The 27794-nt window shown below is 41.2% G+C and overlaps 1 protein-coding gene across 3 annotated transcripts in view; it reads right to left on the bottom strand.

Annotated features, from left to right (window-relative positions):
* Window positions 1-20719, bottom strand: part of LOC102045634 (6-phosphofructo-2-kinase/fructose-2,6-bisphosphatase 4) — a 28415-nt gene extending 7696 nt beyond the window's left edge. For 2 of the 3 annotated variants that reach the window (XM_031058165.1, XM_031058166.1), the window contains exons 1-12: window positions 20445-20719; window positions 16475-16571; window positions 14061-14127; window positions 12823-12897; window positions 11912-11968; window positions 11468-11589; window positions 9668-9875; window positions 8964-9110; window positions 8273-8377; window positions 6524-6653; window positions 6101-6163; window positions 2989-3053 (exon numbers count right to left, since the gene is read on the bottom strand). In XM_031058165.1, coding sequence (XP_030914025.1) covers window positions 2989-3053; window positions 6101-6163; window positions 6524-6653; window positions 8273-8377; window positions 8964-9110; window positions 9668-9875; window positions 11468-11589; window positions 11912-11968; window positions 12823-12897; window positions 14061-14127; window positions 16475-16571; window positions 20445-20556 — 1248 coding nt within the window. In that variant the 5' untranslated portion in view covers window positions 20557-20719. Of the gene's footprint in view, window positions 1-2488; window positions 2567-2988; window positions 3054-6100; window positions 6164-6523; window positions 6654-8272; window positions 8378-8963; window positions 9111-9667; window positions 9876-11467; window positions 11590-11911; window positions 11969-12822; window positions 12898-14060; window positions 14128-16474; window positions 16572-20444 lie in introns of all 3 variants that reach the window. The other variant, XM_031058164.1, reaches the window with a different exon arrangement.
* Window positions 20720-27794: the final 7075 nt, after the last annotated feature.

Here is a 27794-nt window from a genome sequence, read left to right as displayed (position 1 = left end):
TGAGAGCTGGTCACTGTCCCAGAATGAGACAGCATGAAAATGTATTTACAGTAAAAAAAAAATAAAATAAATAAAAGCTTTTGAAATTTTCACAGTCTTCTGAAGGACAATTAAATACAGCTCCCATGCTGACAGCACTACCCAAAGCTCAAGTCAGTCACATTTAGGAGGAAGTTTTTTACAGGCCCAAGCAGGAATCCACCTTCACATGCTTCAGCACATCCACATCTTCTCACTGAGAAACCTTCAGTGTTTCACTGAATATGCCACGTGCTTCTGTGCCAAGAGGAAGCTTTTAACATGTGCTTGTGTTATAGGCAATATAACACCTCTAACAAAATAAAATATATGTTCTCAGACACCTTAACCATTCAAGGTTGATCACACCAACTAGATCTCACCTCCTTTTGCAGAGGTTGCAGAAAAACAATGACATTCAGTGCAGCACTCAATTGTTTAAAATTAAATTAAACCAAGACCCCAGTGCAGGCAAAGAGGAATCACATCTGCAATGGCACCACCTCCTGCAAGTCCCAAAGCCTGTGCAATTGGTATTCTCCCTCCTCCCAAGAGAGCAGACCATGATAAACTGCTCTGAAGTTCCTTACAAGATCCTTTTTAGGCCAAATCATTGCCAATTCTTCAAACTTCCCACTGATGGGTTTCCTTAGTCCTGCTTGTTCCACACTGTGGTAAGCCAGCTCACCTTGCACTAATATCTCCCTCCCTCAGGTCTCCTCAACAAAATAAAACAGGAGATCTGGTGTGAGCAATGCCCTCTCTGTCATCCACTGACTAAGCCAGATGTGCAAAGCAGACATTTCACCCCAGCACTTGCGGGGTCCCTTCTTTGCGCCAGAAAACAACAGCTAAAGCAACTCCCCTGAATTATTTTCTGTAAAAAACTATAGACTCCTTCATTGGAAAAGGTCAGAACTTGACACTACAATGCTGACAAACACAAGGCTTCAGTCTGCTCCAGACAAGTCCCCACGGTACTCTGAGGTTCACACATCCCACAAACAAACACCCCAGAGCTCTGCCTGCATTTCTGCCATGAGAAAATAGATGTTTTCAGCTGAGCCAAAAGGAGGGCACTGTTCTGGAGCACTGACTACAAGTGACTGCTGGGTCACAGAACAGACACTGGGGCAATTCTCAATCCAATAGCTTCATTGTTTAACAATGCTGTTATGTGACACTGTATTTAATTAAATGCTCTGACTTCAATAGACTACTTAAAAAGTTAATTTTACAGAAGTAATTAACATTTTTATAGGTGATTTAAATGAAAGCTTTTGAAATTTTCACAGTCCTCTGAGCAGCAATTAAATGCAGACAGGACCCCCTTAAGCCCTTCATTCAGACTCACTACCTGAACAGTGGAACATCATCCAAATTCACCAGGCTGGGTTTCCTTTGGGGCAGAGGGAGAAGAGAATTTGAGGGGTTTTTTAGGAAAATGCCACTACTCCTTTTTTTTCTTCTTATAAAATTCATTCACTCAATTAATTTGCGCTCAAATCAGTCTTGTGCCTTTGAGCCCACTGCAATGGAAGTGTTTTCCTGATCCTCTGCACCTGAGCAGAGCCACCCCACAGCAGTGCCAGCATGGCCACACCACTTGCTAGACATGTGGAGAGCCACCTGGTGATTCAGGCAGAGCTTTCCCCCCTGAGATAAACCCCTTCAGTTAGAGGACTGGCATTTTCAGCAACATTTTAGCAAGCTGTAAATTCAGCACTGATATTTTGATCAGCCAAACTAAAAATGTAGATCTACATTATTAAACACGAATAACCTACTGCTCTAAGACACCCTCATGGATTTTCACTATGCTTCTCCAGCTTTAGGTACTGTGAAAACACAGACTGGATTTCCTAAACATGATAAATCAAACTAAGAAACAAAATGGCAAAGCAGAATGACAAAGCAGGAAAAGGAAGAGGAAGGAAATAATGCAATGCAGTTGTTGAAGAGAAAACATCCAAAAGTCAGGGTTTTCAGAACTTGGAATACCCAGGTCATTAAAACAAAACTTATCTGCAGAAGAATTCTGGCATGAATTCTGCACCAAAGTGAACTCTGGGTTACAAAAGGCACTTTATGCCATGTGCCTTGTTGAATACACAGATAAAACCTCATTTCCCACTATATTCCTCTTCACCATTAACTGTTGCTCTGAAAGCCACCAAACACAGCCCTTTTTCCTCATGTTATCAAACTGACTTCCAATTCAGCAGTGGGCACTGCTCCTAACCTCAGCACGGAATCAGTGCCATGTCTGGTGGCATGAGCCTGAGGATCTGCAAGGGAACAGAGAGCTTTAACCATGACACATTTCACACAACTTTGATGCTAAAGCAAAGGAAGAGCTTGGCACAAGCAGCAGAAGGAGCCTGAGCTGAGGTGGGCACTGAGGAGCACAGAGAGCCTGAGGCAGGCAGGGCACAGAGCTGCCGTGGGCTGACAGCTTCTCTGCACTTACATTTCACAAACACGCTCAATTTCCTTCCCCCGGCTGTCCTGCTGTTTCCTGAGAGCTAGTCTTCCTCTCCAGCTTTGGCTTAAAACACAGGTGACATCATCAATTCCTCTTTTTCATACAGCAGTGATGAAAAAGCTGATGACTTCTCTCCCCAGACCAGGCGTGGCACTCGTAACACAACTGTGGGCCACACCTAATTCTGCTGAGTGACAAAGCCTGGCAGAACTTTATACAGTTTTTAGCCTGACACCACATCTTCAGATTCTCATTTCTCAAAGATAAAGTCTTCCAGCTAGAACCCACAGTTATTACAGAACTTACAGTTTTATTCAGTCAATAAAAAATTTGCTCCCCCCTCAAAGTAAAACAGTAGCAAAGCTTCAGATGTAAAATAAAGTACACTCAGCTGAGTTATCAAATCAATTCTAGCCACAAGGACAATGGAAATCAGCTCAGACCACACATTACATCAAGTTCTCCAATGTGAAAAATATTCTTACCTCAGGTTTATCTCTGTGTGTGTTTACAGCTTCGACATTCAGAAATATAGATTCTACTTTACATCCTGTTGATAGAAAACACATTTTTAGACACATCTGCTTTGAAAGTGAAGTTATAATAATGATGCAATCTAATTTTGAGATGGTGAAGGTTAATCACTTTCCCCTTCTGATTTATACCAGAATTTCCTGAATTCTGAAGAGCTAAAGCTACAGAAATTAATCTGTTCTCCATGGATTAATATTATTGTCCATCTGATAATCAATCTCATCAGCTTAGCTTTATCATTATTTCCTTTGAAAAAAAAATCTTTTTTTTAACATACACAAACATTCAATGAGGAAGTTTTTACTTGTAACTTTTTGTGTTTTAAACATCCAGGACTTCTGTACTACAGTAAAAATTCTAAGAAGATAAATGCTGCTCTCATTTCTTAAACATAAAAACAACTACAAGAAGGTACAGTGTGTTGTCAACAACCCCCATTCCTCTATATGTGCAAAATGGTTTTAACCCCAAGCTAAACAGAACTTCAAAGCTGACTCCTGAAAAGGAACTTCTGCTTTACATTCAAAAATTCAAAACCCCAGTGAGGCAAGAACAGTGAGAAGAAACAACTATTTCCCAGGTAGTATAAACTGATCCATTAGAGAATGATGTAATTACTCCACACACCACAGCCATAGCACTTCAAGCCATCTCTGACTGCCAAACCCTGGCTCATCTCACACAAACATGACTTTTATAAGCTACCACTACTCTACAGAACATCATCAATAGTCACTTCCTCTGACACACCAGAGTCCATCCTCTGTCACAAGCAGGTTTCCAGATTTTTCTCCTCATTTATTCCCTAAAGTCGTAACACACTCCATGGAGTTGCTACATGACAGAAAAGGGGGATTTCCTTAGAAAGCCACTCCACTTAAAAAAAAAAAAAGAAATTAGTAAGGCCAGTATTTGCCTTCCCTTTGGGAAGCCTGTCCATTTAAAGCCCATTTGTCAGGAAGACTGTGAGTAAACACTGTGGGAACTCGGAGAAATAGTGAACCATAAAACAGATTTTAAGGAGGAAAAGCACATCATCTCCCACTGGAGCAGCATCCTTACTCATCCTTCTGACCACAAATCCACTGTGAGCCCTGAGACCAAGCCAAGCTGTGAGCCCTGCTGCTGGCCATTCCCCAGGGCTGTTACACACCAGACATTTCAGAACCCTCTCAGTCCTTGCCACAAGCTGAGTCTAAGATCCAAAGAAAGCATCATGTGAAAAGCTTTACACATAAACCAAAGGGACAGGCCTTGCTCCACAGCAATTACCACATGCATTCTCCAGCTCATTTTTAATTACTGGTGAGCAAGTTCCTACCTACAGCAAGCTGCAGTTTCCCTTTTCATAGAACCACCACTGCCCTGGACTGCTGGGTAAAGGTCTCATCCACCCTGATCCAGCTGTCAGGCTGTACCAGATGTTCCTCCACTGCAGGTCAGACTCTTAAGGTGGGAATGACGCTGCTCTCCATCACCAGAAAGAGCAAAGCCCCAGGGGAGGCATTTCCCCAGAGCAGGCTTAACTGGGAGGTATCAAACACACCAGGTCTGATCCTGCATCCTGCCTGCCTGGAGCCAAGTGACACATCAGTGCCATCCATCAGTACTGCAGAAATAATTTACACAGTCCCTGTGTTTTCAGATGGCTGAACTCCAAACAGCAGGTTGGCTCAAATGTGCTCATCAGACATACATGTCAAACCCCTTAAAAAAGGACAATGGCATTTCTTTCCCTCCAGTCAGAAGGGCAAGGACAGTGTTTTGTACCACTTTGTTTCCTTCCTCTCCTAGTGCGTGAGCAAACACTCAAACATCCACACCCTCTTAAAATTTATGAACAGTCACCCAACTTCCCTCCCCCTGCAAAGAAGAAAGAAAAACAGCAACAACAACCAAAATAAAAAAGAATTCACTAGAGAACCCCAAAACAAAGCCTTGCTGTGGAAAACAGGCAGACTCTAGCAGGTCAGAAGAACCCAGTTTTAAAAAGCCCAAGTTTTAACTGCAGTGAATCTTTATTTTCAAAACCCCAGCTTGTCATGCAAGGCTGGGAACACCAGATGTCACCACAGCACAGGCTGTCCTTCCTGTAAAATGAAACTGCAACCAAATGATAAAAATCTCCTCACACAGATTTTCCAGTGCAACAGCTACTTTGTTTCATAATATTCTTTGTTCCAACTTCATTTGAAACTTAACAAAAAACAAAGTAGAGATCTGGACGGCTATTTTTCAGAGCTGATAATCAAAGACAGTCTCCAATTAATGACTGATCCAGCATTTTTGAGCAACATATTTTTCCTAATAAGCTGTGCAGATAATTCTCTGCCTGAGATATCTTCTGAAGTGGGAGATCAGCAGATACAACCCAGCCATAACTGAACAAAAATGAGCAGAAGCACTAAGCTGAGGTGGCAACACACACAAAACTCCATCAGCAATCAGTCTAAAGCCCAGGCAGGGCACACAGTAACCCTCACCCCACACTGCCCACAGAGCCCAGGGAAAGCCCCTGAGCCAAGCACCAGGAACAGCAGCTGACAAATGACAAACAAGCACCAACAAACAAGGTCAGTTCATGGGGTACTCTCATAGTCCATGGAAAAAAAAATAGTTCAGGAAAAGAGAACAAAGTTGCCTAAGGCTAAGGGAACACATTTGGCAAGATGAAAAACCTATACAAAATGGAAATTTGCCTGTCTTCTGCAAAGCAATACCCTCCAATACATCAATAAAAACTCAGATCTTGCTGTAGCAGACATGTAAATGCATGGGTTTGCCAGAAGAATTAGTGAAACAGAGTATGAACTGGGCACAAAACTGCCCCCTCCAGCAGTTACAGCCACTGGTGGCTTCAGGCCTTCAGCAACGTGTTTCCTGGCACAAGGCAAAGCAAGGGTAATCCAGAGGATTCATTTATTCCAGTAAAGTTCTGCAGGCATACATGCAATGTCAAACCTGACTATTTTAAAGCAACATAAAGTGTGTTTTAAACACTCCAGCACCTTTCCTGATGAGTATAGCCAGACTTATATAATAAATATACATAATTGCACTTACCATAAGCCACTGGGGTTAGCTTTAGGACGGTATGCAGTGGGCACTTCAGGTAGGGCAGTTGTTCTGAGAAATCAAACCACAAATTACACATGAAATACAGGTTACAACTGACTCTTCTGTTATGTTTCAGGTCAGCTACAGGAATGACTTCTTACCTAACAGGATATCTCTTTTCCTAGCATGCAACAGAGATGCTAATCAGAACAAAAAACAACTATCACAGTATTTCAGGTGAGGAGCAGCTCAATAACATCAACTACCAGGTTTCATGTCAGAGTCAAATACCAAAAACTACACTTGGGAACTTGCCTGGCAACACCAGCCTCTGATGATACAGCAAATTGTTAGAATTTACTGTGTGGAACCTTAAGCAGTAAATTTTCAAAAATACAGTCTGTTTGTAATGCATCAAGGAAGACTCACCTGCGGGCTTGTCAAGGAAATATGCGAGCAAGCAGCGCATGACAGCTTGGTGACAAATGACAAGCACATTCTCCTGCCTTTCCAGTTCCATAATTACTGGCTCCAGCCTCTGAACAAGATCTTCATAGGACTGGGTGGGGAGGAGAAACACAGAGCACATTAAAAAGGGAAAACTCTTTGAACAGTGTATATATATACAGAGGGGATCTTACTTTCATATTAGTCATCTTCTAAATGTTATTTAGTGCACAGACAAATACTGCAGTAATAATTTTCATTAAACTAGGAACACAGTTCAGACCTAAGCACTCACATAACACATTTTATTATACACATAACAAAACAAATCTCCCTCATAGAAAAGCTTTATTAAATTAGCCACTCTGATCAAGAATTTCCACAAAATCCCTAGGATTTAATTCACATCTGCAAATACAAGTCTTGCACATTATTTTCCATAGCTCATCTTCAAAAGCTTCTCTCTTCCAAAACCAAATCTAGGAAGCTCAGCCAACAATCAGCATGCAAAGAGTTCACAAAGCCTGACTTGTTCAGGCTGCTCTTTCCAAACAAGCTGTGGGCATGTTGGACTGGCCTGGTGATAGCAGCCACCATCCCACCAAGAGCCAGCACAAGGACTTGCTGGTGACATGTCCTGCCTCATCATGCACAGGGAATTGCTGCTGCAGGGGAACAGCAGGGCTCCTGCACAGGCACAACTGAACTGAATCTCACATGCATGGTAAAGACTCTGCTTCCAAAATGTGCCAGGTACTTCCAAAATGTGTCATGTACCACAGGTGGAGAGCTCAGCACATTGCCCAGCAGGGCAGGACTGAGCACAGCAGGAAACCTTCACCCTGGTCCCCAGACAGGACCAAGTGGCACTGCTGACTGAGCCCTGGACAAGAGAAAGCCCCCGAGAGCTGTGCAAACCCCTCTCTCACTGTTACCAGACACAAAACTGCCTCGGATAAACGAGACCAACTCATCCCCACATGCACAGGGGGAGTTTGACATGCCAGTCACCATCCCCAGGACTGCACTGCTTTGAAAAACAAACACTCCTTGTTCAAATGCATGAGGAGAACTTGCAGCTTAATGACTGCCTCATTAGCAGGACCGGGTCACACTGCCAGGGACACTGCTCTTGTCACAGTGATTGCTCTTGAGACCAAGGCAGAGCTCTGCTTCCTCACAGCTCAAGCAGGAGCAGCTGGGCCAATCCCTTCTCCCAGACCTCAGCCCCCAGCGATGGCCCTGTGACCATCTGTCCATCACTGCACTGCACTAGGGCTGCTTTAGAAAAGCCAGCAGCAAGTTCATTTTCCCAGAGGCAAGGAATTAAATAATGTGTCTGGAGATTTCCACAGCATTTCAGCCAGAGCTGCCTGCAAAACAGCCACCACCAAGAGCAGGGATGAACAGAAACAGGGCATCTTAGCAGCATGTTTGCATGTTACAGTTAAAGCCCTGCAATAATTCCTCCTGCATTGTCACTGCAGGACCAGCACAGGAACGATGTCCACAAGATCGAGGCTCTCCATTGTTTTTCTAAATTTATGGGATTATTTTCCAAGCCCTGAATCACATAAGTGGTCTTTCCTTGCAAGATCCTATGTGCTTTTCCACGGAGAAAGGAACAACTTTTCATTAATTTAAAAATTTATTTTTCCTTCCTAAAGCCAGCATGCATATATGCAAGAAGACAAGGAACCCCTTCAACTTGTGAGATTAAAAATAGCATACCTCTCCTTTAGGGTATCTGTATCTGTATTTGTCTTGGTCTCTCAGTGCAAATTCAAGAGGATAATTTTCCTGTATTTCTTCATATGTCATTTCTTCACACACTCCCTGTTGGTAATGAAAATATTAAAAAACATGTATTCCCAGTAATGCAAAAAGCAGCTATCACTCTTACATAAAACCATATACAAAATAACCTTTAACAGTTTTATTTTGCTACTCTGACACTTAAAATTGTCACACATGATAAACAGGGCACTCAGCTTGACTCAGAGGTGGTTAGGAGGAATCATTAAATCCCTGTATGGGTGAAGTTACATCTATGGACAAAGCAAGGCCATGTTTTATCTATTGCACCTCCTTTTCTGTCTTACAGCTGCAGCTGGAAACTGCCAGCTAGCAAACCTCCCCACCAAAAACTTCTTTCCAAGCCAAACAAACCAACACTTCATAACATCATGGCTTCTACAGAGGAATGTTTTACTGGGAAAGACAAGAGAAGAACAAATTAACAATGGCAAAATTTAATTAAATGTTTAGCCTTGTTTACATGTAATGACAATTACGTCCAGCCTCTAGAAGCAGCTTCAATGCCACTCTATCCCACAAAAGACATATTATTAAAAAACTAAGTACTTTCTTCACCCCTAAAAATCAAAGCAACTTATTAGGCATTTAAAAGAGAAGAACTTACTGCATCTATTTCATTCAAAACCTTCCACTGCTCATAAGGCACTCCCAAGGCTTCAGCAGTCTGAATTGTCCTTTTCATCTGGCTGGTCCAAACTTTCAGATCTTTGATATTTTGCTCATTAATAAACTGTGACAAGCTTTTGGCAAACTGGAAGAAAAACCAAGAGACACTGGATGAGGGCTCAGAGCCAACACAGGGCGTTCAGTTCAGAAAACACGGGTTCCAGCCTCTGTAAACTCACTGTAGCTTTTCCAAAAGACTGACAAAGTTTTTGCTAAGAAATACAACCTACTCCATTACCCAAGAGGGACAGGAGAAAGAAAAGAAGTACAAGGAAAATACAAATTTTTAGCGGTTCCTAGCTTTCCTTCCACTACTTTTCCTTTCAGCTTTAAGTTGTGTACATTTTCCCAATTACCCAACTAGTCAGGATTTCACAACAATATAGTTAAAAAATAAAGCCCTCTTGCCAACCTGCTTTGTGGTGTGGGATAAAAAGGAATTTTAGTCAACAGAGAGACACACAGATAAAAGAGTACAAACCACAACACACAAAGTGCCCGTCCTGTTTCCACTACCCAGACAAACAACTAAAAAAGTCCTTTAAACTCATTAAGAGGAAAAGGCTGTAGAGGAGGAAAGCTGCCAGTGCCCAGCACAAACACACACAGAGCTCACAGTTCCACCTGGCTGGAGGTACATACTTCCTTCCCCCTGACAGACAGCCCAGGATCTCCTCCTATCCTCCCCTTGAGGTTGAGCTCGCTCTCCCCGTGGCGGCAGAGGTAGATTGACCGAGGAGTCACGTGGATATTCATGAGGTAGTAGACAATCCGGCTCTGGATGTGATCCATCACTCTGTTCACCAGGTAACTCCTTCCAACATCCATAATTTTAATGTAAGAAAGGTCCCTTTCGTGAGCAAATTAAAAAAAATAAAAAGGTTCCACATTGTTGGTATTAGCACATAGCACAATCTTTCCACCCTCTCTGTTATGAAACAAAGGGGCGACAAGCCAAAGAAATGAAAAAATCTTCATTCAGCCACAGAATATGCATCAGTCCTAAGAAATAACACAGTACTCCAAAGGTACAGGATGAACTCTATTCCTTTCACGTGGAGCTGCTCACATCGCTTTCTTTTCTGCCTCCTTTACTTGCACTTCATCCAAATCTAGATCCTACCCTTGGAAAAATACAGCCCACACACTGAAAAGGAGATTCACTTAAGTTACCACAGCTAAATAAGATATGCAGCTATTTTACAGTACCATTTGGGGCTTTTTCCCAGGTTACAAACACTTTCCATCACCAAGTGCTTGTCTGATTGCACCCAGGGGCCAAAAGAATAGTCACTAATTACCCATCTCATTTAATCCCTCCAGAAAAGTAGGGCACCACAAGAGGCTGGGAGTAGTCTGAAGCAAGACATTTTCTCAATTCCTCTGTGAGCAACCCTTTGTTAACTGTACTTATTTTCACTACTTATCCTTTATCACCTGAGCTATAATTCTAGAGCAGCCTCTCGTTCACACAAGGGAAGATGTCTCATAAGCTGAAAATAACCACTATTGGTTTCTAGCTATGTGTTTGAGACACCACACCGCAATGAAACAAGAAAACTGATAATAAAACCAAGCAGAGGCAGTGAGAAACAGGCACCAGCACCCTGACTCCTGCCTGTGTTCCTTGGAGTTAATCACTGCCATTCCAGGCAGGCTCAGCCATTGGGTCCATCACGGGAGTTACACACATGAACTGAGCCGGCTTCACACTGCTCACGCTCAACTACATTAAAATGCAGCTCAGCCTTCCCTGCAGCTGTGGCTGCAACAAACCAGCAGCACCTGGGATGGCTGCAGCACCAAATCCTACTCTAAAATCCTGCACTGTAGCAACAAGGAAGGGGTTCCTCCTTACTTGATTCATCCTACCTTATTCTCAAGAGTTCAAAGTTAATAAAAACCAGAAGAATGCTTTGGCATGAGGATAAATAATGTAGCTAAGATAGTTTCTCAGAGCCCTGCACCTGCAGGATAATTCTGCAAGCACAAAGAAATTAATTCACAAGTCACATTTTTAAGACTGATGTGTTCATAATTAACCTTAACCATGCCAACCAATTAAGTTATGCTTACAAATCACTCATGTCTCCTCCACGTACCAAAAAAACCAAGTACCAACCAACCACTGTAGAAAGTCTGGAATAATTGCTAAATGCTGGTTCTATCCCAGAAGAATAAATACCATTTTCCAAGTGGGAAAATCAAAAAGAGTATTGTCCCAGACTAGACTCACCAGCCAATTTTCCTCAAACAAGGAAGTTTCCATGCTACACCCCCACAGTCAACACTCATTAATTTGCTGAAGAAGAGAGAGATCAAGCCACTAAAATAATGACTTGAAAGCCCTAATCCCCAGTACAGGATGCCCCAACCCTTAAAATAACATTTTAATAATATTGTGATCACCAGCAGTAATAACAGTGTTGTTTCATCACTTACTTGTCCAGAGTTTCATCTAAAGTCTCATACGAGTTCTTGTAGCACTCTATTCTTTTCATGAAGTCTTCTGTTGCTTCATCATTACTACAATCCACATAATCAGGACTACCCAGCTTCACTTGCTGTTTAAAATAAAACCAGAAGAGTATTTAAGTTTCCTTCCCTTCTTCATGGATGTTTAAAGAAATAGGGAGTGGGGCAACACAACAAAAAATTTGTCTGCAACTTCATTAAAATACATGTAAAGCAAAAAAGAACCCTACTCTTCAGAGAATTAAACTTCTGAGCTAGTAACATTCACATGGACAGGGGAAAAAAAAGAATTTTTTTCCATTAATGAGAGCTAACGTGGGGTTTTTGCTATTGGAAGTTCTTATAATGTACTTCTAAAAATACTAAGCAACTTTAAGCCTCCCAATATCAAGCAAACTTTCCCTTACTCACCACAATGTTTGCAGCAATGACCTCTGGATCAACACATACAGACTCCACAAAAAAGGTCTTCAGTCCAAATGGGAGGAAGAAGAACAGAAGGGAGGAAGAAGGAAGATGCATGAGAACACCTCTGGATACTAACACACAAGCAGCATGTCACCCACTTCCATGCCAAGGCCTTTTGCCTCCATTTACTCAGAAAGTTTCTCCAGATCCTCTCATCAGAAATCCCTGGCTCCCCATTCCATGACACATCATGCTCTGTGCTCTGTTCCCCAACAATGCTTGCAAGTGGAAAATTCTTGCAGTAGAAAAAACGTAGGATGGAAGAGCAAGAAACAAATGCAGAGGATGCCAGTTCAACCCCACAAACAGTAACTAACATTTCCGAATTAACATTTCAGAAGCCTCCCAGCTCATGGAGTAGCCTCACTTATAAAGAGGCTTGTGCTCTGCTGTGTCAAAGGCTTACAGAGATTAAGTTTAGAGGAAATGAAAGATGACTGGAGAACAGCTAAATGTAAAACCAGAAGGAAGAAAACCACTAAGTTTTTGGTTTGTACAGAACTAACAGAGAATCCCCTTCGTGTTCCTGCAGCAAATATCTGAACTGCATGAAGAACCATACTTTAAAAAGTTCTTTCTGACACTGCACTCATGACCACAGGTCCAGGAAGACAAAACTGAAGCTGTAGCACAAAATACCTTAGCTCCAAACAGTACAAACACTAAAGATGAGAAAAATGAGGACTGAATGACTTCAAATCACAAACAATGCTTAGGAACACAGAACACTTTATTAACTAAACATCCAAGAAGGACATGGCTTGTGCTAGTGCACTCAGAGTACAGACAAGGGCAAAACTACCACTGGCTTACCTGGCCATGCAATAGCTCAGAACCGCTTTGCTTTCACTCACCTTATACCCATTTTCTTCACCAAATTTATAAATAGTTTCTCTACGTTCTCGAGTTGTGTTTGTAGCATCAAAGACCTAGGAAGAATTAAAGGGAGAGAGAAAAAGGAATGTGGAAAGCACCGTGTTAGTAACAACAAAATTATGGATTTAAAGTCTCTTGGTGAGAAGGAAAGCTATGGAAACTTCCCCTTCCCTCTACCCCACTATCTCAACATGCTCAAGAAGAAAACAAAGATATTACTACTTTACACATATTCTTTTTTTAAATACTAAAATTTAGTAATATTTTGAAAGCAGTTCTAGCAGAACTCTGGATTTCAAAAAGGAAATCAGAATTTAAGCCTAGCACATAGTACAGGAGAGAATCTTCCTCCTTGCCCCTTATCAGAATCAAATATTAATGCACAAGTTTTAGTGAACTCATACTACAAAAAAAAAAAAAAAAGCTGCAGTTTAATGGGCTGCTCAAAATGCAAGTGTAAAACTTGCAAGAGTTGTAAATCCTGCCCATGAATAACACCATCAATGCAGCCATTTTTCTAGGAACTCAGTTTATCTCTGAACACATCAATGTTTTACTAAAGTACGAAGTCTGCCAAAGCATAACATTTACCTCATGTATCCAGCAGAACTTATAGTTAATGGTTTTCCCTGTTTAGTTAATAAAAACCCCAGAGTTGTGTCAGTAGTCTTAAGAGAAAAACTTTAAAAATTAGTCTCAACACACAATGTCAATAGTTGAGGAACTTATGTTTTGCATCCCATTATTAAATACTCAGGTATGCACCAACTTATCAGTTTCTCTTGCTCTCTTCAGACATTTCTCATGCCAGTAACAAGTGCCAAGAGGATACCTTTTGCTCAGCAAGTCTTTACCTTCCACTTGGAACACTAAACTACCAAATAGACATGTAAGCAAAATGACAGATGTGTTTAATGGCACATTGTGGAGCACTGTCCTATAGCAATGTGAAGAGAAGGTGGACTTTTTCCTTGGTGCCATCCTCCTCTCAGCTAACCTCTCAAATCAAAGGTAGCTGCTCAAAAGGTATGGCATCATCACTCTGAAATTCAGCACTCACTTCACTGCAGCAACAAGGCAGACCTAACTGCCAAAGAGGAAAGAAATCTGGTATACTGGACAGCTGCTGTAATCACTCAGGCCGTGTATAATCCAGCAGACACACAGAGTTTAGTGCAGAGGCACCTCAAGAAGGTGTCTCCAAGAAGAAACTCACAGCCACGTGCCCGTTCTCCTCGCTGAGGTACTGCCGGACGTCGTTCAGCGCGGCTAAGGCACACTGTCTGCACAGGGAAAGAACCACAAAATACACATAAAGGCATCTCATAATGCACTTGGGAGCAAAGGGCCCTGGAGATGTTAAGATCATTTATCTCAAAAACACAGACCTCCCTCCAAACATGGGGAAAAGCCAACAGAGGTCAGCCAAGCTACACTAAAGAAATGTGGTCATGTCACCTTGCTCCTCTGTGTCACTGACACAGCTACTCATGTCCACAGAACACCCATCAACTTTGCTTGAAGGATACCCTTCCACTGATCTAAAACAATATCACTGAAACATCCCTACACCTGTAAGCTTTTCCCTATTACCTATTCATTCATAACTGCTTCTTAATTTGATTTGCAAAATAATAAACAAAATTAGCCAACTCAAGGCCTTAATCTTGTGGCACTAAGTTGGAGAGGCAACTATTTTTCAGTAATCTACTTACTCTCTTTTGAGCTATTGTGTGAAAACTGCTTATGTAGAAAAAATTTGTTAAAACAGAGAGCAAAACAAAGGTAGCATAAAGTATTAGTGACTGAGATGAAATATCATCCCACTGCAGTCACCAACCCAGTGTAATTAGTACTGGAGACAGCTGAGGACACAAATACTAAAAATCCCCACCCCACCATACTTTACACTTGTGTAAAATCTGGACAAGAACACATGAATATGCAACTTTCCTCTGTCCGCAGCATTAGCATTATCTTCAAAGTCCATTATGATTCCTAACACATCAGTAATGCTGGAGGGCAACATTGTACACGATTTACTTGTTTGCAGAACAAGGCCCCATTTATTCCCAGTAAGTACAGCCTCTCTGCAGTACCAACATAAAAGCCTGCCCATTTCAACAGCCCTTCCCTACATTACTCCTGAATTTTGACTTCCAGACTGAAATTCATAACTGCTCTATTTACCATCTTCTGGAAGCACAGCTTTATCTCGAAAGAGAAATGAAGGCTTTTGGATCTTGACAGTATTTCCACATTAGCACAGTTAACAGATGTCAGGAGCTGAGATTCATCACCCAGGTCTTCACTGAATAAATACAAACCCTCTTTACTCATTGTTAACCAGGCAGATCATCCCATACAGCCCATTTCATGCTACATCCCTCACCACTTAGCCTAATAGGTGGCACAGAGGCATATTAAAAGGTTTAGTTCTACCTGTAACCAAAAGGTAATGGCTTTTGCACTTGGTGCAAAATGAGGTGCATTAGCCTTGCAAAAGGCAAGGCTAATGCACCTCATAACTGCTCTTTATCCCCAAGGATTGGGAGGTTCTTATGCAGCCTGTTCTCCTTTGGCTTTAGCAACACTCAGTGCTGCTGAGGGGGAGAAAGGGAAGGAGGGGGGCAAGGCAAGGACAGCCACAGAAGAACTCCAGACATATTTGATGCATAAGGTGAAGCTGAATTAAGAACAAGACAGTCCGTATTTTAAGTAGCCTAAATAAATACTATTTCCATCCATCTCAGATTTCTCATTTCACACTGCACGCTCTAAGTGCTCTCCTGAACACACTAAAAAGTACAGTGAGCGTCCAAGAAAATCAAAAGGCCTTCTTGTTTGATCTCCTCTAGGAAAGAAGCAGCTCCCTCTTGCTCTGACCCTTCTCCTCAAGGTCTGCCCTACATTAAAGCACAGCCTCTTTCCAGGCAGGAGCAGAGACTCAAATGCTTCATCTGGACACAGAACTCTGGTTTTTTCCTTGCTTTGCACAGCATTAGCAAAACATGGCAATTTCTGAGGCTATGCATGGAGGGAATGAATGAGGCACCTGCATGGTGGCCAAACCCACAATTTCAGAGAGAAAATGATCACATTTGATTCTCACTCATTTAAACAGATAATGATGAATACATTCAAAGTGCTCCAGATGAACAATTTCATTATACAAATCAAAAAGAGAAGCAGTTATGTGGGTTTTTTTCCTTTATGAAGCAAACAAAAGCTCTAAAATTGGATTTTAGGAATTATGCAGCAGAAAGAGTCACATTTATTAGCTGGTACTCTACAAGAAGTTAGGAAAAGTTATAACTATCTGTTAAAATAGTGAAAATATCTGGAGTATCTACAGGAATAACAGTAGTCGCATCCTAATGAAAATGAACCAAGGACTTCTCCCAACTTCTGATGCTTGAGATGAAACAATCAAGAAAAGAAGACTCCCAAATTTTCATCAGCCTAAAGAAATCACTATTCCACCTTCTCTAGAATGTATTTTCCAGCAGTCTCCCTAAGGGTCTTCTTGATCATACAAAAATGCAACTTCAAGCAATCTCTAAGAGTAAATTAAACAGGATATCCTTTTAATACAATTAGCATGGTGTACCAAGCACAATCAAAACTTACTTCCTGATTTTCAAGCCTTCTTCATTGTCAGGCAGGAAGAATTCAAAGGATTTATATTTTTTCACCAAATCTCGACGATACTGACCAACATTAAATTCTGCCAAGAGAAACCAGCATTAGCAAGAGCCAACAACAGAAACATGAAAAGGTCATGACAACTTTGAAACCAAACTTCCTGCAAAGATAAAATAACTTGGCCTGTAAGAAGCCAATCTATCATACTTCTTTTTGTGTTTTGTGAGGTTTAAAATAGCAAGACAGCAATAAATCTTGGAAATAGCTAAAGAACATTTGGGCTGTAGTCACTCTACTTCAGTGGCCACACTGTAGTGCCTTTGTCTGCCAGTTTGCCTGGACTACAAAAAGAAATTCTTTTCCTCCTTTTCAGGTGTTACTCAAAGTCTATAAAGTAATGATTATTGGTATTAATTATACTTAATTATTATCATTAGTTTCTTCTTCTATGTACAGTGAAACAGTATTCAGATAGCACCTCCCAAAACGTACGACTCTTATCTCAGCACAAGGCAGAGCTCTAAATAGAACTAAACAATCTGGTTTTAAGTAAACAAAACTTAAAATTCCAGTAGTGGAAACATTTTTTCAGAACCCTGCTCTAATATTTCTATTCCTTAAGGATTAGTATTTCACAACCCTTGTTACACTTACTGGGAAAAAAAAGACAAATTGCTAAAACATAAAAAATAATTTAAAAATCATCCTAAGTATGAAACAATCTCACTGTAATCTCATCTCAGTGGTCAAAAACCACCTACTTCTCATCTGGGCAAAGGTGCAAAAGGTCTATGGCCAACACAACATCAGGTATGGGATTAGGACAAGACAGTTCTGCTTTGCCCAGAGCAGAGTGACACTGAACCCTAATTCATTTCATCCAATGGCTCTGAAAGCAGGCCTCTGAAATACAAGTAATGTTTAAGTTGTTTCAGACCTACAGGTTTTTTCTGTCGAACTGCAAAGCTTTTGGTTTTGTTTTTTTTAAACATTAAAACACACTGAAGTATTCTGTTTGAGATGCTGCCAAGGTACAACTCTATTTGCCAGACTTCATTTCTGGAAAGAGGAAAGAAGCAGTAGACTCAATTACAAGGCTGTAGTTAAGAAAGAAGACATAGAATAGAAGAGCCCATGAATCAGCTGCTGTACACAGATAGCTGCTGGGATTGGAGGCAGAGCATAAAGATACAAAAATTATTTTTCTCCCCAAAAGTGAAGTTTTGCTTGAGCTCAGCAGTGTTGATGGAATTCATCATGGCATGGGTTACAGAACAATCCAGGTGATCCTGTGATGGTTTTAATAAGCACTGGCCACAGTGGCTACATGAAAAGGTGGGTCCTTGTAAAAAATAATGAATTTCATGAGAAGGAATAGTCACTGCCAGAGAGCCATGAAGAGGAGAGGAAAAAGTGCTATCTAGTGAGACAATCTCCAGCCTTTATTCTTAGCAGCCATGCCTATGGAAAATTTTCCCAAAGCTCACTCGTATCACAACCACAACTATTCAAAAAAGCTTCCAAGGCTTAGTATCTCAAAACCACATTGCAACACAATTCTATTCAGACATCTAATTGACCTCATTTCCTTCAAAAAGCACAGACAAAAGTCCCCTGTACTTTTAACCATTTCACATTCTATACAACAGAGGATTTTGGAAGGAAGAAAACACAGAAACGATGACTGAAATGATTTAACCATCACCAAAAGCCTGGGCTATTTACCTCCACCTTCTGTTCTTGAACTCTCCAGCTTGCTTAACGTTACATGAAAAGATGGCATTCATCTTTTCTCTGGTTTACATAACCTCATAATTTGAACCATCTGTCTCAGAGAACAAGAACTCCTGCTAAATTAAGCACACACTAATTTTAAGACATTAAGAGCCAAAGGGTAGCAGATGTTAGGGCTACTTGATACTGATCCTGTATCAGCTCAGTCCCACCAAGTGGAAGAATTAGGGAAAATGTCATCTATCCCCTCAGCCAGGCAGTGAGGTGTTTCACACTGATTTCAGTAAAATTGCATCACTGAAGACACAAACAGAAAGGCTCTGTGGTCTGCTGAGAAAATCTCAGTCACCCTTCCTAACAAAGACAAACAATACTCTGCAACCAAGGACAGAAACTCATATGGCAACTTTAGGTTGCATATTTTTGTAAAATCAGGCAGCAATGCTCTACCTGTTTTTCATCAAGCACAAGTGTGTGTGTTTTCTGATGTGCTGCTCACTGCAGCCCACAGAATTTTTCCTACAGCTGAGCCAAACCCCACCTACAGCACAATTAGTATTTGGGATACATTCAACCAAGCATGAGCCAGATGTGGATAATATCCTTTCTTGCTGTCCAATACTGGATTTGTGCTTGTCAAAGGTCACACAGTGAAGTGCTCAAACTCAATGACATTTATACATAACACATCTCATAAATTTAAGTTACGTGTGTATCTAACATACAAGCATTTTGTCACCTTGGATATAGGCTAAACTGCTTGAATTGTTATTCCATTTTAGCCTAATGGATAAAACTGAACTCTGAACTAGCTGATATTGGTCATCAGAAGGGTTAAACCACGTGAAAACAGTCAAAATCAAGTGATAATTTAAATCCTGTAAACTCTCATACTTAATATATCCCCCATAATGTCTCTTCTAAATAAAGCACATTATACAAGTTCCTAGAAACTTAAGAAAACACCCACACAAAAAGCTTTACCCTAGAATGAAAAGGCAGCTTAAATATAGGCCAGAATTTTTCATCTTGACTTCTTAGAGTGATTAGGAAATACATCTCTGAACAGCCAGCCAAAACTCCACACTTCAGTATGACCTCATATGTGTAATGTCATTTAAATTATTAACTAGGCATAAAGCTACTATCACTGCACTGGACACAGAATCACAGCACACCAAATGTGTCTTGCTGTTCTGCAGAGAGACAGGAGAAGGAAGGGGAAGTGGCTGCTCAGAACCTCAAATGGACTTAGGTCCTGTTTACTGGGCCCACAAGATACCACAGGAGCCCAGAGAGGTCCTTGGCACAGCCAATCTGAGCCATTTCCTCCCCAAAACACGCAGAGAAATCTTTAAGGAGGCGATAACAAGTGGCTGCCTCAGTCTTTGGGCTCTTAGTACTTAGACAAAGAACTGCAAGTCATTCCACAAACATAAAGAAGTAAAGAACTGCAAGTAGCAAAAGTTCACAGAGAAGAAAACATGGAGAAGTCGGGAAGTTTAACAAAGTGAAGTGCTCAAACTCAATGACATTTATACATAAAACATCTCATAAATTTAAGTTACATGTGTATCTAACATACAAGCATTTTGTCACCTTGGATACAGGCTAAACTGCTTGAATTGTTATTCCATTTTAGCCTAATGGATAAAACTGAACTCTGAACTAGCTGATACTGGTCATCAGAAAGGTTAAACCACGTAAAAACAGTCAAAATCAAGTGATAACAGGTGGCTGCCTCAGTCTTTGGGCTTTTAGTGTTTACAGGAAGAACTGCAAGTCATTCCACAAAGAGTAAAGAACTGCAAGTAGCACAAAGTTCACAGAGAAAAAAAGATAGAGAAGTCGGGAAGTTTAACCCAGAAGTGCCGACTGCTCATTGCTTGTAAACAACATTACTTTTCACCTACATGAAGAAAGGAAAAGGGAAACAAGGAAAAAAATAAATAAACAAAAAGGGGCAGTGTTTCATGATAAGGGAAAAAGGTTGATTTAGGCACCTGACAGAACAGGAAGATAAAGGGACAGTCAACATAATTTGATTAATTAACACGTAAACAGCAACGTGCCTGTGTATGTTATTGTTTAAAAATACATTAACAAAGCAGAAGGATTTTTAAGCAGTCAAACTTGGCAACAAAATTACTGGAAATCAGGTTTATAAACCCCCTAAGGTTGTGCCCTGTCCTTCTGCTGTAAACAGCAGTAAACCCATCACCTTTCGTGGGCACTCCAATCCAGTTTAAGTAGCGTGTCAGCTTCTTGGAGATGTAGGTTTTTCCTCTTGCTGGGAGACCCACCATGACAATCAGAGTAGGGCAATTGGTCATACATACTGCAAAGGAAACACAGGAAAGCAGGATTTACCAACAGCATTCCCACAAAGCAAAGGCTGCTGCTGCTGCAGGGGAAAACCCCTCTCTGTGAGCCCCCAAGGAGGTGCCCCCCCAAGCAGCTCATGCACTGTGGCACCATTTGGGGCTCCACAGCAGGACAGGGATCCTGACCTCCCTTTTATGCTGAATTTTGGAAGGGAGAGTCAGTGGTAGTGTAATGATGGACATGTGAGGTGCAAACAGGCAGGAAAGAAGAAACCTGTGTGTTGGCACACAGAAACAATACCAAAATAAAGGCAACTGACATCTTATGCCCATGTGTACCTCAGTTCAGTGCTTGCATTGAAAGGAAACAGCAAGGTGTACAGTTTTAAAGTAATTTTTGTATTTTTAAGATCTAAACATCATTCAACCTTTTCTCGATTTTGAGCAAAACGAGCATGACAAACACATCTTAATACATTATAGTAAAACAAGCTACTCACTACTGATTATTTCTCCTTTAAGTATAATTAACACTAAAATCTCTCTTGAGCAGAGCTCATTTTGGCTGTTACTAAGAATAAAACAGTATTCTCTACAATCAAGTATAATAATCTAATATAGATATATGTACACACTCTTAATCAAAGCCATAGCATTTAATTTTAAAAAAACTCAACAGTGTAGGAGGCTGAAGGAGTTGTATTAATAATCTGAAAACCTTGAGGCATTTCCTTTCAAATCACAAGTTTTTGAACATTTTAATAGCACAAATCTAAGGATACCTTGTATTAATCTATTACAGCTACAAGGAACTCCCTAAAAAGAAAGAAGATATTAAAGTGAAACAGATACCACCAGCTCCCTCCACCCTCTATTTTTAAGGGAATTAATTTCTATATAATCCACATGTCTATCAATTTCCTCAGTGCTTTGACAGAGGAGACATCAATTCACTCAAAAAGACCAAATTTCAGTGATTAGCTGTAAGGCATAACTGAATTGTTGTACAAAGGGCTGTGATTGCTCAAAATTCCCAAACTCCCATCCCACAGAGTCACTTGCATAAATCTGGTGCAGAAAGTTCACATAACTGAATCAAAAAAGAACAAGCAGATTAGCAAAGGCAGAAGTGCTGTTTTAAAATGCACATTAAAAGACACAAACCAAAAAACATTAAAAATACACCACTTTTCATGGGGAGAGGAGGTAAATTGGTACCCAGCCTCAAATCCATGAAACACTCAACTACTCCCTGTAATGACAGCTACAGGGAACTAAATGCAAAGCAAAACAGATCCGTCCAAGCATGACCAAGTTTTTGGAAGGACACTGATAAAAGCCCTCAGAGTAAGCTCCTCTGGGCAGAAGCCTATAAACAAGAAAAGTAATAATTTCTTTTCCTCTTTGTCATAAGGTCAGGCTGTGAACCCCCTCTCCAAGAGGGTGAAGGAAGTCTCCAGGGAAACAACAAAGCCTATGGAGTGCCAAGAGCACAGTGCTTATTAAGTTAACAGCCTTGCTTCCAAACTTAAGGACAGAGCAATAAAATACTCAGATGAGAAAAACATCTGGGCCCCAAGAAATTTAAAGAGGAGACATTTTTCTTCAAAGCCTGTTCAAAAGGTCCTTCACCTGAAACACCTAGCTCAAGTTTTGAACAATTTTTCAGTACAAGCAGTGAAGTAAGAGCAGTAAAAGACAAACCAGGATCTGTACAGAAAGGGTCTGTACACAGCCCCAACTCCTCCTGTTCTACAAGAAAGTGTGCTGTAACAGGCTTTTCTACCCATTCCAAGCAGAATTTACCAACTTTTTGTTCTTAGAGCACCTCTTTTTAAATTTTTTTTTCTTTTTCTGCTGCTGGGGTCAGCCATACAAATTTCATCTTCTCACAGAATATTTGTCTTCTGGCAATGCCATGATAAACCTGTACTGGAGTAAAACTGAAGTCTGGGAAGCTTCCATGAAGAGTCCTGCAAACCACTTAAATTAAATGGCTGCTTCACAGATTATATCAACAGCTAAATTTCTAAATTAACTCCTACTTAAGGCCTGCATGGGTTTGTGATATATTTTCTAACCAAGCAGCAAACTAGATCAACCCAACTACAACATGCACGAGGGACATTCAGTGCCAATCTGCCACCACCTCCATTTTCACATATATTTCGTCAAAAAAAGTACAAAACCAGGAAAGCTGCCTTTGTTAGAACCCCATGTGTCCAGCTTAACAGGCACATCTCACCCCTTATTCCAATCATTCTGGTGAGTGACCACAGAGCAGAAACCAAGAGAAATATCCCAATAAACAAGTGGCAATGCTATTCTTGTTAGGGGCCAGGCTGATCAAGAGTGCATTTATTCTATGAAGACAGATGCCCCTGTCTTTGTCAGGAGGAACACCACTGATGCCAAAATCTGCTTTTCCAAAATGCCACAGCCCTGTAAGCAACACTACACAGGACACAGTGCTACAGGAATGTGCCACCCCTCAGGCCTTGTCCTTAACAAGAGGGTGGCAGTTTACAGTCTAAAATTCAGGGCACTAAAGAAATGTTTGGTGTTTTGGATTAGATGGCCACCCATGGCTGCAGCCTCACACCACCTGCACAGGTGGCACTCAGTGACAAACACACCTGTGCACGGGCAAGCAGAAGCCAAAGGCACCTGGGCTGGCCAAAACAGCTCATTCACAGCTAAATGGCAGGACTAAAATAAAAGCACACAAAGCAACTATTTCACTTCTTCTGTACCTCAGTGCAGCATTCTCAACACACAAAGACTCAGCACAGCAGACTTTATTTCCTCCCTTATGTCCTATGTAATTAACAATGCTTAGTTTTGCTCATTAGCTGAATAAAAAAGTTAAGACCAGAACAGAATGCCAAGTTCTGGTATGTATCAAATGGATGTATCAAATACTCCAAAGAAATTAATTGTCTTTCACTTTATCTAAACCACAGCTTTCTCAACAGAACCTTGCCAACACTCACTGCAAGCAGGGAGAAATAGTCATTCCCACAGAGGTATTTTCAACATCAGTGTCTCATGGCTTACATCTTCCCTTGAAGAAATGTAAGCAAGTTTGACACGAGGAAGTAAGCTAATAAAAATAGCCAAACATACCACAAATTACATATATCCCAGTGGCACAGTGGTAAATCCTCCTTTTCACAGCACCTCACCATCATTCAATTTATATAAAAAAAACTTCAGTGTGGGTTACAGGTGTGTGAGTTAGAGCCAAGGCAGACTCCTAAGGGCAGCTTTCTCTCCACTCCTTACCACTGAATTGTCTGGTTTATCTTCAGAAACATCTCTACACGGTCTAGGCTCCAGAAAACAATCTCATTTTCCACTACTGCTTTGCATATGTAACCCCTAAGGGTTACTGACAGCCCCAACCTGTGGATGTGCCATCAATACTGATTTTGTTAGAGGAACACAAGCACTCAGAACAGTAAAACAAAACTTACAGCTTGTACACCATCCTTTGCTAAAGAGGCTCTAAGACTTCGGTCAGTTTTTTCTTTAAAACAGATGTTTGTGATATATACATTTAGAAGTGCATGTTTATAAACAGCATCACCAAAGAGAGGGAACACAGAAAAAAACACACCCAAATTACCAATCAGTGAGGGAAAATGGCCAAATTATGAAATGCTGCAACTGAAGCAAAGTCATTATACCAGTTTAATATTTCTTAAACATTAGAACGACACAGCAAGTTGCAGCTCAAGTGTAAAATTATGACTGCCTACCCTTCCTAAAGTTTAAGGCTTAATAGTCAAGGAGAAAGAAATGACATGTTTATTTCAAGCCTCTATTGTGAAATAACATAAACGCAAAAGAAGGTTGTGAAACCAAACTGGGACATGGAACAATCTAGATGAGTTGTGCTGCAATTCATCAGCCCTCAAAACTCTTTTGGATCTTGTGAAATCCGAGTCAAGAGTTGATATCTTCCAGGTTCACTTACTACCAAACAAATTATCAGCTGTCCTTTCCTTTGACCCAGAATTAGATTTTGTTTTTTCCTTATATGTGTTAAGGACACATGTTTTTTGTATCAAGCTGTTACTGTTAGAGATTTGAAGTTTACGAAGTGTTCTTGCAGTTTCTATGGCCTTCAATTCAAGGCCTGTTCTCCAAAAATCCTGTACTATTTAGAGGCTCATACACAAGTTTCTCTGACTTTAAGCCAACACAACCATCCTTCCAAATAAGGTCAGCCCTACATGTTTTTCCCATCACTTATCCAAGTTAACCATTGTTAATCCATCTATCTTTTTGATCAACAATGACAACCAGTCTCCCTTCTTTGCATCCCATGGGGACGAGTTCCCCATCCTGCTGTTCTTCCTGAAAAGCATCTGCTCCTAGACCTGAAGAAGTCCATCATCTTCTAATTTGTATCTCCTCTTTTTGTCCAAACCACCAGTTTTTACCATCACCTTGGTCCAAGGGATTCAGAATTCGTATTTGTCCCCTGCCAGCCCTGTGCCACCAGCTGTTCTGAGCTGCTCTGTCATTCCCTTCCGGAGGGTCACCTTTTGCTTCCACAGCTTTGATGCCAACAGCAACAATCCAGCTCACATTGTGCTCCTCAGGAGCAATCCTCACCTCATTCCCTCTCCTATTTTCAGTTCCTAGCATGAGGAGCATAAATACACACAAGCAGCATGTGCTCAAAGGGTAGAGTTCTTTAGAGCAGAGATAATAATTTGATACTTTTTTTTGGATGTACATTTCTATTGCTATTTCATCAGCAAATGACATTTATTAGAATGACCAAATTTCAGCAGCTGTAGGGAACCAAAACATTTAACTGTAGTTGGGGAGGAATGTTTAACCACAGGAAGTTCACTATTTATCTCTCACTATAAACATCCTCTGCTGGCTCCCCAAACAACTTTCACTAGGGCCTACTCAGCTATTTGTTTTTAAAGTCCATGTTTACAGTCCTCTGCTTGATTCAGAGGTTACAGCAATCTGAACATCCAATGCCAAGAACAGCTTTCATTCAACCTATTCACAGACAAACCTCTTCACAGGTGACCACAAAAGGCAAGCCACAGCTATTAGTAACAAGATGCACTTGCAGTGCCCTCAGGTGTGACTCTGGAAGTCACCAGAACAGTCACCTTGTGTCCCCAGCTGTAAAAGCTGCCTGCTCTGTAGGCTGCACACGGACACAGCTCCTCCTCAAAGACCTTGTACTGCACAGACTGAAAGAACTGGCTCTTCAAAGCCCTCTGACAGCTGAACCCTGGCACAGCTCAACACATTTCTTCTGCCCAAGACAACAGCAGTTGCTACAACTTTTAGAAAATCACACTAAAACCAGCTAACACTGGGGAGTCCTTTTGTAGACAAACCTGCCGAGGCCTCAACTGGAAGTGTGTTTCTGCTCATCCACCTTCTAGAAGGATAAAAACTAAAGGTAGTGCAGATAAAGGTCAGCAGCACAAAGCAAAAAATAAATTAAAAAAAAAACCACCAACCAAGAGACTGAGACAGTTCATCTTGTTTAGCCAAGAAACTCAACAGAGAGTGACTAACTTCGCTTTTCCCACCGCAAAGCTACACTTGAGAACAAAACCACTTCCACCTTGAGCTGGTATTTTTGGAACAGCATCACCTGCCACAGTTACCTGAAGCAGCAAAGAACCAGAACTGTTCAGCTCAACACAGCCCCAAGTGACCCATCTGGGCAGGCCATCCTGCGCTGCCACACACAGCTGCAGCACCCACAGGCCACACTGCCTCACCAGAGCACAGGACAACACAGGACACGTGGAAATCCCAGGGAAAAGGAGTCTGCAACTCCCCTGCGTGGGAAAAATTATGAAGTGTTCTCAGTTTGCTGACACGAGATAGAAAGTTTTATCAAGGGAAAGTAACTTCTGTTCCTTTGCAGGCTGTTTGTACTTCTTATGTATCACAAATGACTACAGACTTTTTATGGGTAGGGCTGCAAAAGCATTTAAAAAGAAAAAGGCAATCTCTTTTTCTAGCAAAAGGTTTTTTTCATTATGCCTGATTATTTGCTCCCTCTGAAGTATAAGGCCCACATGACAGTAATACTTCAACTCAAGCTGCTAAATAGCTCTATCTAATAGAGCTATCTCCAAATTACTTCTTTTGACTGCAGTGTGGATACAACACAAAGGCAAAATAAATCCCACTGCAGTCTAGGTGCACTCTCATTTTGGTCCCTTGACAATTTGTAAGGGGTCTTAAGCATTAAACTAACAGAGTCCTACAAAAAACCCCACTGGTATGCGAAATATTTTTAAATTTATAATCAAGTGAAGCTAAATAATTCTGCCAAGAAGACAATGTACATCATCAAATTACACATGACTCATACGCAATTTTGTTCCTGGGTTTGGGGGATTTTTTGTAAAACAGTATCAGTGTCAGAGCTATAACAGATATTACTCTGTTTGGAAAAGAGATGCCACATTAAGGCTAAAATGAAGCAGTCTTCTTAGCATGTTTATAAAGCTTTTATACACATCTTCTGACCCTCTTCCTATTTCAGCATTCATCTCAATCTGCCACGGCTCAGATGCTGCAGTAATTCAGCTCCCACAGAAACACACTCCTGCCTGCTTGCCCAGCACACAACAAGAGAGTTGGGGTGGTTTGGGGTTTTTTTGGGGGGAGGGGGTTTGGTTTCCTCTTTTAGCAAGGGCTGGACCGAAGCATGAGCAGAGAGCCAAGGCTGCAGCCCATGGACTCCTGCCACACCGGCAGAGCCTCAGCTCTGTCAGCACAGCCTCTTTGCATGACAAACACAAACAATTCTACACGACAAAGCCCCTTTTGTCTGCAGAACTGCCGTGTACCGGACCTCCGTTACTTAAGTAAGGGGGGAAATGAGAGGAAGAGGGGTAAAAAACAACCTGTGAGGCAAAGTTTGCTAATGAACTATGGTTTACAAACGCCGCAGCCAAAGTCTCAGGAGGCTGACGACTTGGCTGGCTGCATCTCAGAATATGGGAAGTCATTAACTCATGGAACAGATGGGCTGATACAGCATTGGCCTTAAAGGAAAAAAAAATACAGAGGAACACAACAACCAAAACAAGAGCACTGTGACATCTTCAAGCCTCTCTCCAAGACGAATACACTGAACATAAACGCTCCCCGACACCAGCGCGTCTAACAAATAAAAAACCCAAACAAACCCGCAAAAACACCAACAAAAGCAACCAGCAAGCACATTCATCCCAGCTGAG

Source organism: Geospiza fortis, unplaced genomic scaffold (genome assembly GCF_000277835.1).
Source record: "Geospiza fortis unplaced genomic scaffold, GeoFor_1.0 scaffold78, whole genome shotgun sequence".
Classification (NCBI taxonomy): domain Eukaryota; kingdom Metazoa; phylum Chordata; class Aves; order Passeriformes; family Thraupidae; genus Geospiza; species Geospiza fortis.
Note: the sequence above shows the minus strand (reverse complement) of the source record. Positions and strands in the feature narration are given on the sequence as shown.